Here is a 20,895-nt window from a genome sequence, read left to right on the forward strand (position 1 = left end):
GGAGTTTAAAAACACAATGAAGGACTTCCTGTATTACCACATGACATCACAAGGTGGAACAGTGTGTTTTCAGTTTGAGAGAAGAACTCAGCCTAAATATGCAAGGTTTGTGTGTTAAACATGTGTGAATGAAACAAAACACAACTCCGACAACACCATATGTTTGTGGTGAGGAAACATTATAACATAGATCAGAAAATAGTATAATATGGGCCCTTTAAATGTAACAAAGTTATACCTGGACAAGCACATCGAATAAATATACACTGCTTGGCCACACAAAAATAAGTCACTGCCTGGATTTAACTAAGCAAATAGGTACGAGTCTCCTGCAGTTGGTCTGGTCTAGGTTCAGCAATAGTCTGTGCTCAAAGAATGAGGTCAGCTGACACCTGAATATACTGAATGACCTGGTTATTCCATCAATGGATTTTTTCTTCCCTGATGGCACGGGCGTATTCCAAGATGACAATGCCAGGATTCATCGGGCTCAAATTGTGAAAGAGTGGTTCAGGAGCATGAGACATCATTTTCACACATGGATTGTCCACCACAGAGTCCAGACCTTAAAATTACTGGATGGAAATAAATCTTGTGACATTGCAGAAGCGAAATCGAAACAATGCCACAGCAAATGAGTGCTGTAATCAAAGCTAAAGGCAGAACAACAAAATATTAGAGTGTGTGACCTTTGTGTTTTGTTTTGTTTTGTTTTTTTAACCAGGCAATGTAATATATCCTTATCATATTGTTTTTTTGGTAGTGCATAATTTAAAACAACCTTTACATGTATTTCCTATATATTTTTTTGCTCATACTCCATTAACTTACACAACTGAATCAACTCCGGTGCTTTCCCCCGACACAATGCCCTCTCAAATCCACATACATCACATACTGTACATATCCGTGGGAATCCCCTCACTGCTCTTGTCATATACACATTTACACAGTGACCTTGGCCTTTCTGACCATCAAAATCTATAACTCGGCCTCTCAAAAGACATTACCTAGGACTGCCATAACTCATAGATTTTCTGTCAGCCTATTAGTGAGACATTAACATAGTCACCCTCCAGAATCTGACGTGATTTCAGGAGTCTTAAGCTATTCCAACTTTCAACGTTTTGAGCTTGTTTTTTTTGCCTATAACGAATGTGACTTTGATACAGTCTCATTATGCATTGTCGACTTGAGACAGTTTATTTGTAAGACTTGCAAAAATAGCCCTCTCGTTACTACGCTGATACGGCCTCACCTTATAGAGGCACTTGTGTTGTTCTGATTTACAGGTACAAGCATTTCTGAAGAATTTGTCATCAAAACATTAACAAAGCCAAGTTTTGAGAGGTGTCTAGAAATGAGATGCAGAGAAAGAGATGACAGCTTTTGTTTTGTGTCTTGGTGAAAATCACTAGCACTTTGTCCAGTTTTCTGTCCTAAATTTCAGCTTTTACTGCTCAAAAAGTGGACGAAATATTTAGTCACGGTGATGCATCGCTATGACTTTTACTTAATTTGGTGATAGTATGATTCATTTTAGTTTTATGCTGGTTGTAAATGAGGCTTGTGTTTTTGGGTCTATTTCTATTATCACATTTTGGTGCCAGAAAAGGTGTGATTGGTGTGAATCTGTGCCTCTAGAATTGTATATTTAAAAACATGTCTGATTTAAATGCAGATCGACAGAGAACAACCGATCTGATGCTTGTGGTAATTCCATCCATAAGTCAAATATGGATGTTATTTATGTCTTTTTTGCTTAAACAATGGAGCTGCTTGATTGATACTCCATCTTATGTGCTGTCAATTAGTTAAAGCTGCAAGTTTGACCATGTGCATGTCTAAAAATGGCCAATATTTAAAGCTGACGTATTCTGCAAAATGGACTTTTCAGAGCTTGTTATAGTTTCCTCTTCTCATTGACATTCTCATTCTCAAAGTTGTTTTTGGAGTGATTTGTGCATGTTTGAGCTTATTATCAAAATGCCAAGCTGCTGATCAATCCCCGTTTTCATCGCCACCGGCATACGCCCACTGCCCTGTACTAACGTCATTCTTCAATTTTATTTTCTTATGATACACATAGGATTCGGCAGTGTGGCGGAGTCATTTTGGTACAAATGAAAAAAAACCAAAACACTATCTATAGTAGGGCCGAGAGCTACACGGTTGTTTGTTGTGATGACCTTTTGATGACATCAGCTCCAATTGGGTGCCGCAGTTTTCTAACACAGAAGTCGGCATACTTGTTTCTTTTATTAAGTCATTTCAGATGAATATTGTGATTTAAAATGTGCAATTTATAACATAAAGATCCACGGGTGTCATAGAATATAACTATAGAGCAGACACAAGCACAGAAGGTCGTCTTTAAAAGTGCTTTCCCAAGAAAAAGAAAGCAGTAATAGCATCAAGAAGGGCATCCGGTATAAATGCACAAACCAGCTTTCGCAAAGAGGCAGACACAATAGGTGCTTTCATTTGCGTGTATGAGGTAGGTTGCTGGAGTTGCATCAGCGGCGATGTTATCTATCTCTGTGGAAACATGCAGGTGGCGCTCCAAGGCTAAGTTACAGCTCAGATCTGTGAAGAAGAAGTGACCCTGTTCAAAGAATGCACGTTTTTCAAGGCATTTTAAGCAATGAAACAGTAAAAATCATACCGTGGAACTTTCCAGGCAACGCAATGTGTCATGCGCCCTCCACCAGAAACGTTACACAGTGAACCTTTATTTATAAATGTCAGGTTTCCATTTCAGTGTATGCAACTGATACAGTAAAATACAGGCAGTACTGGAGACAGATACTGTACTGTAATTTGTCTGTCCTCTCTCGGGTAGTGTTTTATATATGATGAGAGTGTTTTGTATCCTGACCTGTGATCCTGTGATGACTGGAGGGTGTTTTTCTGGCAGTGTGTGCACGTAACCCGGGCAGATGTTACTTAAAGGGCAGAGTAATGGGCAGTCAGTCCCAGAGGGGTGCAAGAAGTGAGATCACTCCCTATAGGCTCCTTCTCTCCAGTGTTTTTGGACATCCTTAAAGCTGGAAACATAACCTTAATGCACTGGATGGTCCTTTTTCACCCCATGTCCCTGAATCTCCGCTTGATAAAAGACAGATTCATGCCCACATAGTAGATGCTTTCCAAACGTATGATATAGTCGGATTAAACTGCAAAATGAAACGAGGAGTGCTGCCCCTTCTCCATAAGTCCTCATGTCATATCAGCGCTGGCCTAAGCAATGACCACATTTGTTTTGCTTATCTGACTTTTGACTCTTATAGTGTCCAGCCCTTTTGAGAATCACTTGTACTGGACAAAACCCTTGAAATAATCTCTGCTGGTTCAGAACTGTGCCGAACTGTGTGAATCAACAAAAGCCAGTTTCCAAAAACGATTGTCTCCGAGGGGGGAAGTGCCGCTTGGGAGCCCATATCTCAGCTTTGAAATTCTGAATGAATTGTGCAGTTCAAAGGAATAATGCCAGCAAACACTTGTCACTTTTGTCTATTTTTAAACCTGGCATTTCGGTTCCATCTCTAATATTTGCTGTGTATCTCGTTGCGCATGTGTTCGCTCTTTACATAAACAGTGCCAGTTTGCCACTTTAGGCCAAGCTGTGAAGACAAAGCACGGTATAATCAATCATAGGCCTCGTGTTAGCGTGTTGAAACAGGGCACACATAGCTCACATTTTGCCCTCCAGTGTCTCGTAATTTTAGCTTCTATTAAACAAACATGAAAGCGCAGTGAAAGGGTGTCTCTGACTGTAGAAGTTGTTGGCTCCACTCGCAGACTGGAGCTGGCGTTTATTCAAAGTTGTGGTATTTAAAGTGACCACTATGAGAAGTTATTGCCCTGTGGTGATACAAATTAGCTGCAAAGAGGCTGGGTAAGATTTAAGTCTTTAAAAACAACGTTGCGAAGGCTATACTACAAATACAGTATAAATTTGGGATATTGGTTTCGGTCTTTTATTTATAGGCGCCATTTTGAGCACTTTTCACCATTAACTGACTTGGCAACAGTGCTAATTTTTTCCGGCCTATGCATACATCACAATACAGCCTGTGTTTATATGAAATATGTCAAGATTATGGCATCATTTTAGTTTAGTTTTTCACCTTGGAGTTTTAGTAGGGTATGCCTTGCCTGACAAATCCAAAATGATATCTCTCTGTATTTGTTCCACAGATTGAGATCAGTGTGGTCCCCATGTCCCCCGTTGCTTGTCAAGCGCAGCCAAATGTTATTTTGCAATCACATTTATTTATTTCAGTGATGCATGCAAAATGAAAGAGCTCATCGGTCACCTATGATTTACAAATATAATCAAGTTTATCTCACATCAGATTAACAGAGTTTAGTGCTTGGCTCATTGATTTTGTAGAAACCCACAAGGTTTTTCAGCCCCCTGTGATATTTTTTTTCTGATACGGCAGACCATACATAGCCCCAATTAGCTAATCCACCTGTCAGTCACGGGGAGATTCACCGGTGACCAGACGCAGATCTTTGTAAATTATTGAAGGAAAGTGTTTTCTGGATCCGAGTCAAGATTATGTCTGTATGTTTTGATAAATGTATTAATTTTGTGTAGTGCGCATACTCATTTTTCATACTCAAATCATCATGTACTCCCAAGGAACCTCTGATGCTGTCAGAAGCATTGATTTTCTCTGAGGCAAAATGTGTTATTTTAAGTTATGACCGCAATCTCATCCTAAGTAAATAAATCAAAATAAAAGGCATTGTAGTAACAAACTGAATATTTCTGAGTTTCTGGGAAAAACTGACGGATCTTGAGAATCTTGCCGACTGAGCTGTATGTTAATTACAGAGTCTCTTGACGTAATGATAATGCATGTGAAGGATGTGCACAGATTAGCATGCATTAGCGCTGGCTGCTGCGTTGTGAGAGTTTGTCTTGAGGCGTGCCGCTGAGGGTTTGACTGTATCGGGCTAAAGCAGATTCATCGGCTGTTAGCATGGATACGGTCGGAGCGCTACGCCAGTGTGTGATGTGTGCGCGGCTGCCAACTGGTATTACAACAGGAACACAACTTATGAGGTGTTCAAGTGTCCATGCCAAGATAGGATTAAAGAACACCGCGCAGCAAAGTACACCATGCTGATACGAATGTTTATTGTTGACAGAAATTCTGAGCTTGTCGTCAAGGGTTTCAGCTTCCTGCCATGTGCATCATTTTGAGGACTTTTTCCGACTCAGATACTCAGATATGAATATTTTGTTTTACATTTTTATCGCTATGGCAACAGTGTTAGTTTTTCATCATTCTGAAATCCTTGTATAGTTATGTATGATTAATGCTACAATTTGTAAGTAGATGTTACTCCGGTTCCTTCTCCTCTGCCCTGGTCTTTATCCATGTTCACCTGTCTGTCTAAACACCCCCACTCCTCCTCCTACCTAGTGTCTAAAGCATGTGTCAAACGCAAGGCCCATGGGCAAAATGTGGCCCACCATGACATTTTGTGTGGCCCGGGACAAAGTAAATTAAAAGGTATGACTGTCTTAAAATATCAGTTACACAAGAGATACTATACTTTTAATATCTATGCAAATCCATGTGCAATATTTGTAACTTAATAAATAATAAATATAAATTATAAATAATAAAAAATAAATATAAATAAATAAATAAATAAATATAAATTAATAAATAATAAATATAGAAGCGGTTAATTAACAAGATTAAAAAGTAGTTGCATTTATTCTACATTATATTTAGTTACATTTAGTTACATTTATCTTACACTTTGAGAGCAGAAAAAGCATTAAAAAAAAAGCAAGACATTTTCGTACCTGCAAAAGAAATCTATAGGCAAATATATGTTCCTGCATATTTATACTTATCTGCAAAACTATGACAGCCAACTTCAAAGATTTAGTAATGTAGCAGAGCATCGTCTTCAGTAGTTGACAGATACAAAACTCAGATCGTTGCAGATATTGGGGTAGTAGCGTTTCAAGAATATTTTCAACTCCACCTGACAGTCTTTTCTAAACTTTTGATATTCGTTGAGAAGAAAATCAGAAGCAAAACTCATTGTATTTAACTGGCTTTTGTCTATATTTAGCAGCAAAAAACAACTCCATATTAAAAAAAACAACAACCTGACTAAAGACCCCTGCTGGACAAAAGGAGAATGACACGGCTACCTGCCTCGCACCGCTCAAGGACATAAACAACAACATGTGAGCAGTTGGCTGTCTCCAGGGGGCTGCAGCAGGTGTGTGGGTCCCCGGGGGCTTCACTGACATCACTGTGACTGTGGGCTCAGAGTTTCAGCAAATCAAACGCACCCCTGCCCCCCCCGTGTCACGCTGCAGCTGCTCTATGAGGTGTGTCTCATGAACAGCAGCCTGCTCCAAACCCCTCGGTCGAGTTTTATACAGTGAAGAATATAATGGAAAACGTGGGCTCTGTGGCGATTGTAAGGTTTGAGATGACATCATAATATTCAAATGGCTAATAATATGATGATGACTGGCAGATTAAACTCACTAAAACAAATGATCAGGTTAGACATTTGTCAATTTTTCATTTTTGAGATTTGTTTTTTGTCGCCTTTGAGCTATAGAGTTATCTGCGTTCAGTGAAGTTCTGAGATAGTGAGGTTTAAATGGCCGACCAGCCTTAAAGCACAATGAAACGTTTTTGTTTTTTTTGTTTTTTGCTCATATAAACCAATAGAATCTTATAATTCTAAAGGGATGATTTGTTTTGTTTATATATTTTTATTAATTATTTTATTACATATGTTTTTATTCTTTATTTTATTATATGTTTTTATTCTTTATTTTATTATATATTTTTATTATTAATTTTTATTTATTTATTTTTTCATATATGCCATTAATAAGAAAGACTGTCTTTATCCCCAAATCAGTAAGTGCAGCATAATTTCTTTCTGAAAACCATCAAAATGATACAGTGGCTCAGTTGGTAGAGCGTTTTTCCACTGATCCAAAGATTGGTAGTTCAAATCCCGCTCTCAATGATCCACAGGTTGGTGGTGTGATTCTAGCTCCACAGATGAACACTGTTGATGTGTCCTTGCCCCCAGTGTCTGTGTACACTGGTGTGTAAATGTGTCTGTGAATGGGTGAATGGTTCCTTGATGTAAAGCGCTTTGAGTGCAGGGCCTATATATTGCTATAAGCAGACTAAGCAACTGTGTAGGGCCCCAAAGCCACCAGAGGGCCCCCAAGAGCCCATGTATTTTTATTAATCATAATAATAATATAATATATAAAGTTATACTAGAAACCATGCTTGGGTGTTTACAGCAGCCTAAATATCACTCTATAAAGATTACATTTGTTTTTTATACATAGTAGCAAAATATCTGCTGCCTACATTTGTTTTATCTAAGTGTTTACACCCTGAGGCGCACTGAAGCCGCTGAGGTACTTTTGAATGGCAGTTTTACAAGTTAGATTAAAATATTTCAGTCTTTTGGTCATATAAATAGAAACACAATTGGACAAGGTGATGAGAGCATTAGCTGAGCCCAGGTACATCCACTGCACCGGGGCCCAGAGACACATTCTGCTTAGGGCTCCCTGAAAGTTCGGGCCGGCCCTGTTTGAGTGCCTTAAATGTGGAATGTGGACCATGAACTTGACCAACAAAAATTTGATAAATGACTTGATGTTTTATAGAGCATCATAGTATCAACAAAATCACTGGACAAGCAGTTTATTTCACTTTTATACTTTTAAATTGTGTGATTTGACCATAGAATTAAACTATTGACCTATGTATCAAAACCTGCAATGGGGGGTCCACATCTAGAGAACTTTAGCATCCCATCTAACCATTTGTGGACTGTAATGGAGTACAAGTACTGACGTTCTGTAATTAAGTACAAATTTTGGGTATCTGTACGTTCCTTACATAATTTTTAATGTTACTTTTTAAGGGTGCTTTCAACTTTTACTTCACTATATTTGAGAGCAGGTGTCTGTACTTTCAGGCATCTGTACTTTCTACTTTCTTCTTTAATACTTTTATTTAAGTAGATTTTTTCATATGATACTTTTACTTGTACTTGAGTATTGTTTTACTCTGGGATCTGTACTTTTACTTAAGCAACAAAACTGAGTACTTCTTCCACCACTGCATCAGGTCTAATGTTCATGTCTTGTGGTATGAGGATTAGCTCAGTATCTGTCCCCTTTGTGCAGTATCGTGTGCACATATAGCATGACTTCATATGTGGCAAATTTGTGAAAGCATTTGGCTTCATTGCAAGTTGCATCATGCAGTGATTAGTGTTTTTTTCATTCTCTTATCTGAGGGAATGCATTTGTGCCCCTGTAACACATTGTGAATTACTGTGTGTAGTTTTTGTGACAGGAAGACAATAGAGATGTATTGTTTATAAAGACCTTGCTCTGAACCTATCTCACCTCCTCTCCATCAGCTCCTCTTTTCTCCGCTCTTCCCCCTCTCCCTGTCTCTCATTTTTCACCATTACTGTCTGTGTGAGCTGTGGTTCTGTGTCAGTCCACTTTACCTCTAGCTCTAGACGCTTTCAACTTTAGAGTCTTAGCCGCTGTGCCTTTAAAGCCAGAAGACATGGCACAATGCGTATCAAGGCTTTTTGTCAAATTCCTTCCCGCTTCTGACTCTGGGGTAAGCGTATTTCGGAGCTTAAAGGTGCACTGTGTAACTTTTCGGGTCCGCCACGTTGTCTGTTAAAAATACAGAAAAGGCGGCAGACTTGCACCCCTTTAAATATACGTACATGTGTGTGTGAATGCAAAACATAATTATTTTTAGCATTATTTTTATTTTACCTTCATTCCAGTGGTACCGGAATCATCGGTTGTACATGGGATTCTTCTGGTGTTACTCACATTTGTTTGTTTGTTACGTTTAGTTCAGTTAGGTCTCATTTATTAAGTCCGTTTTCGTCCTGCTGGGAACTGAAAGCCTGTCGTGTTTGGTTTACATCTAAGACCTCTTCTACCTGGTTTTGTCCGAGTTAATCACTTTTAGTAGTCCCGTTAGTACTTGAAACGTCAAATGCAATGAAGTGGTAGGGCTCCCCAATGAATCAAACAGAGTTATTGATGTGTTTGAAGTTTTTTGCAAAGTCTACAAATGACTAAATCAGGTTTACAGCTCATTCTTGTGCTGTTTGGAGTCCAGAGTTTGGAGGAATACATTTGCCTGTTTTTTGTATTTTTGTATTTGTAGTTTGTAACAATACAATTTTAAAATCATTTCAGTTCCAAGAATATTCTGATGTTCATGCCGCTATCTTCTTACAGGAAAGCAGCCATAATGTATGCAGGGTCACATGACACTATATGAGGCCTTTAAATAACCCATGACCAGAGGAAGTTCTTCAGGTGCAGTTCAGTCAAGCAGAGTCTAACCCCGAGCACATGTTCACATATAAGACGCCTTCTATCATTGTCCGCCTCTGCGATTCACCGAGGAGCGCTTAGGAACCGTCTCCATGGAGAGAGTGGAGAGGAGAGGTCTTTAGTGGTGGGAGTGCGTTCAAGGTCTGACTCAAGGTTAAGCTGATTTATGACGTGAAGTCTTATGTTACTCCTGTCCCCATTGCGGTGGCAGGCTTCCTTTACCCACTGATTGGTTCTTTTAAAATGAATGACATTAATGTGGCTACCAGTTTCCTACTGTTTCACTGCACACGGAGCTAGTACAAAATAATTACATCCAACAGTTAGAAGTCTTTGTTTGCCTAATGTTTCACTGTTGGACTTTTTAAACAACATATTGAAGCAGCATTAACAAAACTATAGGTAAAATAATTAACAATTTATTTTTACCCCCTCCAAAAAACAAAAAACTAAACACAAATCAAAGGTGCACCGCGTAAGTTTTCTGGTGCTCATGTGTTTTGTGATGTTATTTCTTTGCCTATAATGTTCCACAGTATGGCATTAAACTAGATAAGTACCTGGTGCCAGATCTGTGGAGAATGGACCCCCTCAAATTAGAATTCGTGCTATTACAGATATTTTTAAGAATGAAAAAACATGATTTCAAATAATTAATGCAATATAGATCTACCAGTCAAAGTTTAATGCCATACTGTGGAACATCCCGAGTGAAAACAACAAGAATCCCCACCAGAAAAAGCTGCATAACCTTAGTCCACCATTGACCTGTGTGATTCAAAGACATTTGTATTTGCACATTGCACTAATTCTCATTAATGGGGTGGTTTGATAGCATTAAAATATGTTCACATCTTTGAATGGGAGCTTAAAATACCTCCTATTTTTAGGCTCCAGGCCGAACTGCATGATAAGAAGCACACATTTCAGTAGCGATTGCCACATGAACCATATGTCTAATTTGAGCGTCTTGACATGCACTGCTCTAATGCTTCCTTTGGCGGTACATTATTTACATTAGCACCAGTTTGATTGGTGTTTGCGTACACGTTTAACATTCAAGGACGATGTAATAGTGACCTTACACCCGGTAGAAGCAATAATAGAATCGCACAGAACAGCAGTGTAATTATCTGTAATAATTCAGCAGTTATGGCATTTAAAGTAGCAGTTTTGTAGTAGCATTAGCACAAGTAGTGAGTAGTAAAAGAGTCATAGTTATTCATAGTAGTATGTTAGTATAGGCACCATTTTTTCTTTTTTTTAAATATATATATAACTTATATTTGATTGTTTTCAGAGGATATTACAAAAGAGCACATGTGTCAAACTGAAGGCTCGTGGGCAAAATGTGGCCCGCCAGGTCATGTTATGTGGCCCTCGACAAAGTAAGTTAAAATGTATGGCTGTCTTAAAATATCAGTTTATCAGGAGATACACAGTTACATCAGCATTTTTTCATATCTATGCAAATCCATATGCAATATTTGTAACTTGAATAAGTAATAAATATAGAAAAACGTAGTTGCATTTATTTTACATTACATTTGGTTACATTTATCTTTATAGTTACATCTGGCCCTTTGAGAGCGACCATTTTGATGATGTGGCCCTCTGTGAAAAATGAGTTTGACACACCTGCAATAAAGCAATGAGCAATCGGTCAGCTGTCATTTAAATACAATTTCCATTTTTCCCAGTGTTCTTCATATTTTTCTTTTTGTAACCGTAGAATGTGTGTAAGTCTCTCCATAACGTGAATTTCTTCCACAATGTCCTTCCAGGTGCCAAGAGTAATGGGGTAGTGGGGTCTTCCTTATGCCATTTGATGCTTTTTTTTGATGCTGCCAATAATATCTTGATTAAATACTAGTCCTTTTTTGGGATGTGTGCGTCAGTGGTTTGCCCAAAATACATTGTTATGCATGTTCTTGGTTGTGTGTACCCAAATATTTTCCCCATGTTTTTGCTCAAAGTATCCCAAAATTTTGACATGTCGCTGCACCGCCAAAACACATGTCCATTATACTCCCCACATTGTCTCCAACATGTTTGATCCACAGATAGTGATGCTTTTTTAATTTTTGGTGTGATGAAAAATCTGATTATGTTCTTCCAGCAAAAGATTCTCCAATTTGTTGAATTAGTTGAAGTTATCTGTTTTTGATTTTGACCAATTTTATACCAGTTATTCATCTTCTTTAATTTCTTTCGCCCATTTATCGCTGATGTAAATCGATGTATTTTTCCTGTTGACCCCTAAACCTTTATCCCATTTAGATATAATTTTTGCACTCTTGTCTCTTATATGCATCCCAAAGTATCACAGTAATTATATTAAATTCACTCGGGATATAGGTGCCGTTTTGAGCTCTTTTCACAATTCCAAAGCCAATATTTTGTTTTGAATTTGTCATCGCTAACCTATAAATACAGACAGTTGCATCTGCCAGATCTTCTTGGTCCCACAGCGAAATGGCCATGTAACCCAGACCATGTAGTTTTGTCCTGGCGTTCATGCATATGCACACTTTAATGAACGTTGTCTAGCAGTAATAATCCACCATGTCTCTTTACTGTCTGCGAAACACTGTGGGACCTCTATATGGGACAGAAACCAATTGCTCTGTGACAGACAATGAAACGTGAAGCTCTCTGTGTCCTACAAGTGGAAAAAAAAAAAAAAAAAACACATTTATAATTCACCGTTAGAAGCTTTCTCTTGTCTGACAGTGAAACGACGTTAACCCCCGGTGCGCTGTGACCCCATCCCACATCTGTATCTGCATGCTGTGGTGTCGGGACAAGAAGAGTGACAACATGAAAGTGAACAACTTCAGGTTCGAATTTTACGCTAAACTCTGCGGTGTTGTCATGAGCTCTTATCGCTTTGTAATCAATAGTTTGTGATGTTTGTTTTTTTAAATCATCAGAGCTTTTTTATCATTGTAACCCAAAGAATAGCATCTATCTGGTTATTTATTAGATCAAATTGTGTTATGTGCTACTTCAGGTGGTACGGGAATTCCTTTGCAGTTAAAAAACATGGGTGGATTGAGACTTAATTTAGTCTAGAACTTCAGCAGCAGCGTGGTCCGACAGCATGGCCCAGGAGAGCGGCACTTTGTTACTGTTTAATGCAACATCGGCTCCCACTGGGCTCCCATTGGGCTCCCATTGGGCTCCCATTGGGCTCCCATTGGGCTCCCATTGGGCTCCCATTGGGCTCCCATTGGGCTCCCATTGGGCTCCCATTGGGCTCCCATTGGGCTCCTATTGAGCTCCGTAAGTTTCCAACCTGGAGGTCAGCGGACTTTCTTTTATTAATCACTTTAGCTGTCAAACTAATTTTCACCAAGGGCCACATCAACAAAATGGTTGATCTCAAAAGGCCAGGTGTAACTGTAAGATCTCACTAAATGTAACCAAATATAATCTCTAATAAATGCAACTACTTTTTAATCATGTTAATTTACCGTTTCTATATTTATTGCTTATTCAAGTTACAAATATTGCATATGGATTTGCAAAGATATGAAAAAATGTCTGTTCAACTGTGTATCTAATGATAAACTGACATTTTAAGACAGTCATACCTTTTAATTTACTTTGTCACGGGCCACATTTTGCCCACGGGCCTTGAGTTTGACACATGTGCTTTAGCTCAATATTGTGATTTAAAATGTCATACATAATAATCCACGGATGTCATAACTGTTGTAGAATAAATTGTAGTAGCCTGAGAGTTGAAAAGAAGAGACAAGAGGCTTGAGTTCTAATGCAGGAGAAGTTTATTTACTATCAGTTAGATAAAAGTACTGTATTTCTTCTTTAATTCCTTATAAGGGCTTTATTTTGTTATTTTGCGTTGATTCTGTTTTGGAGTTGTGTGTGTGTTGGCACTACTAATTGTTTACCTTAATGTAACTTATCTGCTTTGAATACTGACTTTGTTTGCATATCCCATTCCCATCTGTTCCATCCACTGCAAAACAGATTGCAGATCTACTAGTATGGCACCAAACTTACTTCCTACAATTTTCCATCGACATAACTTTTCAGGTCATTTTGGGTAGTAAAAGAATGTAATATTGTTTGTAACCTTATCTCACCTCAAAGTCTAGAAGAAACACAGTGAAACATTTTCTGACAGAACCGTGTACAATATTTGTTTAGACATTAAAGTTGTTATTAAACTGTTTTGCTTTTCGAGGTGAAGGACGACGCTAAAAAAAAAAAAAGTGCTCCTTTACTTTCTTGTCCCTACCAGGCAGATAATTAGGTCTACTGGGCCAAAATAACACTATTTATATGTAAACCAAACATTGGATTGTGTGTCGCAGCCTTTCTAATTATTTGTACTGTTGTAAGATTCAACTATTTTCTATTTTAGTGAAAGACTCTTCATACACATTTTCTATTTGGGTTTGTCATGATATCTATACGATTTCTCCTGTAGCAAATTGTGTGTAGGCGCCATAGTGGTAGTAAATGTAGCAGAAGTTGCAGCAGCTTAAGTTGCAGTCGTTTAGTATTATTAAGTATTAAGTATTTGGAATTAATTGCACAAATATTAGCAGTAGTAGCCATGTTTTTCAGCAGTGGTGGAGTGTAACAAAGTAAAAGTAGTAAAGTACTATACTTAGGTATCTGTACTTTACGTAAGTACATTTTTAAGTGGATACTTTTTACTTTCTGCTCCACTACATTTTTTTAATTGGACTGAAAAGTAAAAAAGTGTTTTTTATTACCATTTGAGACCTGCTGAAAAGAGTTTATTTTTTATCAACTTAATGATTTGAGAAAACAAAAATATACAAACAAAACCAGCTTAAAAAAACAACCAAAAAAAACAATTGATTCAACTGTTTCTGTTGAAGAAAATTTAGCACAAATCTTTATCAAAATGACTTCAATGACATTTGAAGCTTTATAAGACCTCAAAATCTGCACAAAATACTTTTACTTTGTACTCTTTAACTACATTTTCAAACAGATACTATTACTTAAGTAGATTTTTTTATGTAAGTAACAAAATTGAGTACTTCTTCCATCAGTGTTGTTCAATGATAATTATAGTATCTGTTCATCTGGTCATTGTAGATGCAAGTATTTGAGGAAACTTAATACAAATACAAACATGTACAAAACTGTTTGGTTTTTTTTTCTCTTTTTTTTAGTATCAGTATCTTTATTTTCTATGTGTGTTTCTGTAAAGTCACATTGAGCTGGTTAGTGCTAAAACACCAGGACTCTCATTTCAAACAGAGGCCAGACTAAGCCATCATTGACCCTGGATCAGAGCTCGTCGTACGGAGGAGATAAGGTCAGGGCGATGCATTCTATTCTCACTGTAGCTCGTGTGTCAAAAAAAAAGCGACAAGTGCAGAGCTTGTGTAACAAATGGAGCATCACGCACAGGCTGGAGGAGGATGATGTTAAGCCCCCATGGGTCTACAGTCCGGAGCGAAGGGAGGAGGAGCTGCTCTGAGGGAAAACGGAGGTGAAAGTGCACATGAAAGTGAGAGAATGATCATGCCACAAGAAGCTTAGGGACTCTACAACTATTAGCATGTAGCCTTTTCCACGTAAATAAGGTATTAGATAGATTTAAGTCGATTTTTAAAAAAATATTCGCTTAGGATCAACAATTTTGATGTAGTGTTTTTTCCAGACGGTCAAAGTCGTTCAACAATTTTGTGCATTATTCATTTACTCCAGCGATCACTATCACTCACGCACGCTCACACAACACATTCATACTAGGCAAAATGGATGAAGAGTCTTGCCCAAGGATGCAACAGTATGCACAAGACTAGAGCCACTGCTACCCAATTGTTTCACCTGGAATTCCTTGCGGTTTCCCGTCTGAGAACCAGTAAATCCGACACCCAAGCCTGTTAAAAGCTTCCGAGATCGGACAAGAAGATATGGTCACACAAACTAAATATATTTTTGGATATATTTACCCCCCATTTGGGAATTTTTGGAATCTCTTCACTTCTTTTCTCCATTTTCCCACCGGTTTTAGCGCTCAGTACGTATTCTGTATGATCTCCGGGTATCATAATAATAAAATACAGCTCTGGAAGATCAGTGGAAAGCATTCTATTGAAAGCTAAGTTAACGTTCCTGGAGAGATAATCCCCAAGGTGGAAGAAAACTATAAACAATTTCATGTCTTTTGAGAAAGCCTTCTGCTGGAGAATAAATATCCCTGAGGCGGTCCTTGGAGAAATCTCACCCGTTTGAAAGAAGCCATCACTTTTGGCTGTGTGAGCTGCTGCCGTGACAACCCGACTCCACTGGACCCGGGCACAGAGTTTTGTCAGACGCACAAAGAAAATTCACAGCAACAAAACTATTTTCTGTAATTGGGATGATGGAGATGCAGCGCTGATGATCTGGCAGTGCTAATTGGGATGAAAAGTCTTACCGTCAAGCACAACCTTGTTAGCTGCCATTATAATAAAAAATGTGACATGTTTTGTTGACAGTATCTCAGTTGGTTGAGCGTTCGTCCACTGATCCGAAAGCTGACGGTTTGAATCCTGCTCTCAACATAAACTTCATTGGTTGAGCCGTCAGATCCACTTATCCAAATGTTGGCGGTGTGACTCCAGCTCCCACAGATGCGATTCCAGCTTCATTGTATCCTTGAGCAAGACACTTAACTCACGAGTGTCTGTGTACAAATGTGTAGGAATGTGTTTGTGAATGAATGTCTTGAAGGTGGAAAAGCGCTATATAAAAACGTGACAATTTACCAATTAAATATGCAATGCTGACCTTAATTTATATGAAATGTGTGCCCTGTAAAATTTTTTTGTAAATTAATCTTGACATTTTTTAACAAGGAAAGATTTGTTTGTTTGATCAATGTAGTTATTGTTTATTGTTATTGATACTACTTTCACTTTACTTAAACTTGATATAGAATAATAAGTAATGACTTTGGTACATTTAACAAAACAAAATTAATCGATGGAGTAAAACCTGCAGTAGTTGACAAACAATTGCCTGGGATCCAGAATTCACACTTTTCCAATACTATACAAAGACGTCCGGTCACCATTGAATCTCCCAAGTTCAGGTGGGCGTGATTGACAGGTGTATTAGCCAATCAGGGACATACATGGTCAGTCCTTATCAAATCAAATATGGCTGCTTATGAGGAAAGAAGAAGGAAAAAATGATTAGAGGATTGAAAAACATTTCTGCAGAACCAAAATAAATGAATCTGATTGAACGGCTATGTTTGAAAACCTGGGTCAAGGCGTGATGGAGAAAGTGGTGACCAAACTGATATCCCTTTGTATAAAAACTTAAATGAACGTTCCAGGCAAACCAAGCATTGCATATTGAAAACACAACAGCTAACCAGAACATGACATCTATTGAACACAGAGGAAAAATTTGGTTCATTATAATAGTTTGGGATATTACAAGAATATTCCGAATATTTATAGGAGGCTGTTTCATTAAAAGAGCATTAATGTGTAGCCAGAACACCTTTAAATTACATTGTCACTGCTTATATAGTGGAATACAACGTTGTCAACACTCCATACATCTGCGTCTGTAGGAATAAAGCTTAAGTGCCACAGAGGGAGCGCGCAGGGCACACGTGATGAATGACTACCAAGGGAACAGGGACCCAGCCTCTTACATGGATCACGCATGGAGAAACCAAGCGGGGAGTTGTGTTTCACTTAACCGGAATGGATGGAGCAGCGACGGAGAAGTGGAGGGACAGAGGATGAAGGATGAGTGGGAGGAAGTCCGAGGGAACGGGACAGAGAATGAGTGATGAGGAGGAGGAAAGAGGGAGGAAGAGGACAGGAAATAGATGAGGTGCAGAGAGGAGAACAGTGAAGAGCGGAGAAACCAATGAGAGACAAGGCTGAGAGAAAACACGAGAAGTAATGTACATCAATGTGTCCTCGTGATGGGGTGGGTTTTATCATTATGTGTTGCAACTGAGAGTGGCTGTCATACCGGTTTGCTTGTTTTTGCAGTTTGTGGTGTGTTGGCTAGATAGTATGCTCCGGAGGGACAGTCGAAGTGATGAAGTTTAGAAATAAAGGTATAGTTAAGGTTAGGATCACTCTGTGGCGTGTGAAAGAAGTACATTTGGTTGCTCACAGGTGCAAAGCATTTTACATAATGGTTCAGAATATTTTTTTATAATCTTTAGCTGTCAAACAACACCATCTTGTGTTCAATTCATATTTTTAAATCTTTAAATACTTTTAGGATTCATTTAAGGTGCAATATGTGATTCTCTGCAGGTGGAGATCAAAATTTAAAACCATACTTAACATTTGGAACATTTTCCGTAGCGATAGATAAGTTTTGGGTCGTACTGTAGAAGTTTATAGCTAAAGGAATGACAAATTCAGTGAAAATAAGTAGGAGGAGCCCCTCTTCTAGGCCAGATTAGAGTCAGGTTTGCAGAAAGGCAAGCCTACTCTTTTCAGTGCAACAACCACAGCTAAATTGAAAAAAAAAACATGCTTGTCATGTCTATATTTTATTTCACAGGCTGTCCGACCTTACAAATGCTCTTTTTGCAAGTAAAACAAATATTTATTGAGGAATATTTATTACGGTATCTGTCTTTTCAAACTTTGTATAACTTTTACTTGATATCATATGTTGACAAACTAAAGGAAGACTATTATTTCCAGAGGCCTTGGAGCACATATATATCACGTGTACAGTTCTTCATCACTACTTGCAATAGAACACTGTATACCAAACTGATGTATGGGGCTAATGGCTGCACAATGGAAGTAGATGAGAAGCTTAGAGGTGCAGGAGTTGTAATGTATTCAATTATAAATCTTTAAACAACAATGCAATATCCTTCTACAGGCACTTGCCTCAGTCAGTCTACCCAAGGGCAGCTCTGGCTACATCAGCAGTTTACCACCATCAAGTACGGAATTAATGAATAATTCAAGAAACTGTAAAGGCACTTCTGGAAAAAAAAAAAAAAAGAAAAAAGAAAAAAAAAAGATGAATGCATTTATGTTAGTTTGGGGGAGTGTGTTTGCCTCTAATCACTTCTAATGGTCTTAGAAATGTATACGTTCAAAACTTACCACCTTTGTGTACGTTGTTAAGCTCTATTGACGCCTCTAAAGTCCTATATAACTCATATAACACAGAGTGGTTTAGGACCCAGCCATGTACACAACTTGATTCAATATACAACTTGACACCACTTAGGCTGTTCATCATGGCAATGCTCTCCCTTTCCCTGCACTTACTGAACACCCTTTGTCAGCTGCTCTCCTGATGTCAGATTAATCTTTAAAGCCCTCCCTAATGAAATCACAGATTGATCGTGCCACTGTTTTATCTATCAGTCGAGCTCCAGTGGTTCTCACATACCCAATGACTGTAACTCATGATTTATTAATTACCAAAGGTGATTATCTGACCTGTGTTTTTGTCCTCTCCCTGTCTCCTCCGTCACCTCTCTGCTCATTTGTCTTTCTCCGTGTCAAACCTCCTCTCCTTTCATCTGTAAATGCCCTTAACCGATCGTCTTTCTTCTGTCTTCCCTAGGGTGAGTGCTCCACCAAGTGCTACAACATGTTCATCATTGAGACCGTGTGTGTGGCCTGGTTCTCCTTGGAGTTCATGCTGCGCTTTATCCAGGCTCAGAGCAAACTCGACTTCCTGCGTGGGCCCCTCAACATCATCGACGCCATGGCTATCTTGCCGTACTACGTCTCCCTGGTGGTGACCGAGAAGGAGCCTGGGACGGAGCATGACAAGCCTGGAGGAAAGGGATACCTGGATAAGTTGGGTTTGGTGCTACGGATCCTGCGAGCACTGCGGATCTTGTACGTGATGAGGTTAGCGCGGCACTCGCTCGGGTTACAGACTCTGGGGCTAACGGTCAGGCGGAGCACGCGGGAGTTCGGGCTGCTGTTGCTGTTCCTCTGTGTGGCCGTTACTCTCTTCTCCCCGCTGGTCCACTTAGCCGAAAGCGAGCTCACTGGGACACATGACTTTAGCAGTATTCCCGCCTCCTACTGGTGGGCAATCATCTCCATGACGACCGTGGGTTATGGCGACATGGTTCCCAGGTCCATCCCGGGGCAGGTGGTGGCTCTCAGCAGCATTCTCAGCGGGATCCTAATCATGGCCTTCCCCGCTACCTCCATCTTCCACATGTTCTCGCGCTCGTACCAGGAACTCAAGATGGAGCACAAGAGACTGTTCAAAGAGGAGTGTGCAGCTGCCGCCGCCGCCGCCGCCGCTGCCACCGAGGAGACGCCGGAGGTGGGAGGGAACCCGGGCAGAGGAGGGGGTATAGAGGGGGGGCTGGAGGACTCTGCTCCAACCAGACTACACCTGGAGAAGGACAGTGTGCACTCAATGGAGTCCCTGGCCCTGCTGGGGAAAGGAAACAACAACCACACTCTGCCACCAGCAGCCTTCTGAACTCTAATGACTCAATTATTCAATCCTTAACTTCCAATACACTAATGCCCCTTTCATATGCGCACAAGGAGACCTGCTGGAGAATTACAATGGTTCTTTGGCAGTCTGGCTTAGGCAAGTTCAATTTCAACTGGAATATATGTCATCGATCCAGTAACTAATGGAATGAAATCAAGAATAAGGTGCAGCATCACAAAAAGTCACATGTAGGATTATTTTATTTTAAAGGTCCTAGCTTTAAGTCATGTTATAATGTTATTACCTCTTCAAAAACATACCCAAAATAGTTAAATTTTGTTTCATTCACATGTTTGAGCAATCCTTTATTACTAGTCTGTCTATATTTTCAAAGCTCAAAACACTCTGTTCCACCTTGTGATGTCATGAAGATGTAGTTTTCAAGTTAGCCGCTACCTTTTACCTTTAGTTCAGTAGAGATTGGCAATTCCAGGACCGAAATCATCGAAATGATTCTAATGAAGGTGTATGGAGTTTTAAAACACAGTGGAGCTCTTCCTGTATCACCACATGACATCACAAAGTGGAACAGAGTGTTTTCAGTTTGATAGAAGAACTCAGCCTAAGCAGAGTTTGTGCGTTAAACATGTGTGAATGGAACTCTACACAACTATAGGTATGTTTTGACGAGAAAACAGATCAGAATCAGGATCAGAAACGGCATAAAATGTTCCCTTTAAATTTGAAATATGTGGTAGTAGTTTGGATCCAGGACTTCCCATGGATAGAGTCTCTTCGCACTTTGCATCCACATTCGTTTTTGGACCAGATTTCTATTCGTTGTCGGTCATAGGGTTCCAATTTCAATTTGTTGATCTAGCTGCCCATGTTTGCTATTAAGTAGGATATGAGAATGCTAAATATTGCTAACATATTGTGCACAGACCTTGTTTAGATGTGTGCTTATGTGAAAGGGGCTTACGTGTTACATGCATCAATTGATTTATGGAGCTATCCATATTGCAGCAACAAAAATGAGGAGATGAAATATTCCTGTATCCTTT

General features: G+C 39.2%; 1 protein-coding gene across 1 annotated transcript in view; it reads left to right on the plus strand.

Moving 5' to 3' along the window:
* Positions 1–19,962, plus strand: part of kcng4a (potassium voltage-gated channel, subfamily G, member 4a) — a 32,229-nt gene extending 12,267 nt beyond the window's left edge. Inside the window, exon 3 of the mRNA XM_033968799.2 lies at positions 18,989–19,962. Coding sequence (XP_033824690.1) covers positions 18,989–19,873 — 885 coding nt within the window. The 3' untranslated portion in view covers positions 19,874–19,962. The remainder of the gene's footprint in view (positions 1–18,988) is intronic.
* The last annotated feature ends 933 nt before the right edge of the window (positions 19,963–20,895 follow it).

The sequence above is a fragment of the Periophthalmus magnuspinnatus genome, chromosome 6 (genome assembly GCF_009829125.3).
Source record: "Periophthalmus magnuspinnatus isolate fPerMag1 chromosome 6, fPerMag1.2.pri, whole genome shotgun sequence".
Taxonomy (NCBI): Eukaryota; Metazoa; Chordata; class Actinopteri; order Gobiiformes; family Gobiidae; genus Periophthalmus; species Periophthalmus magnuspinnatus.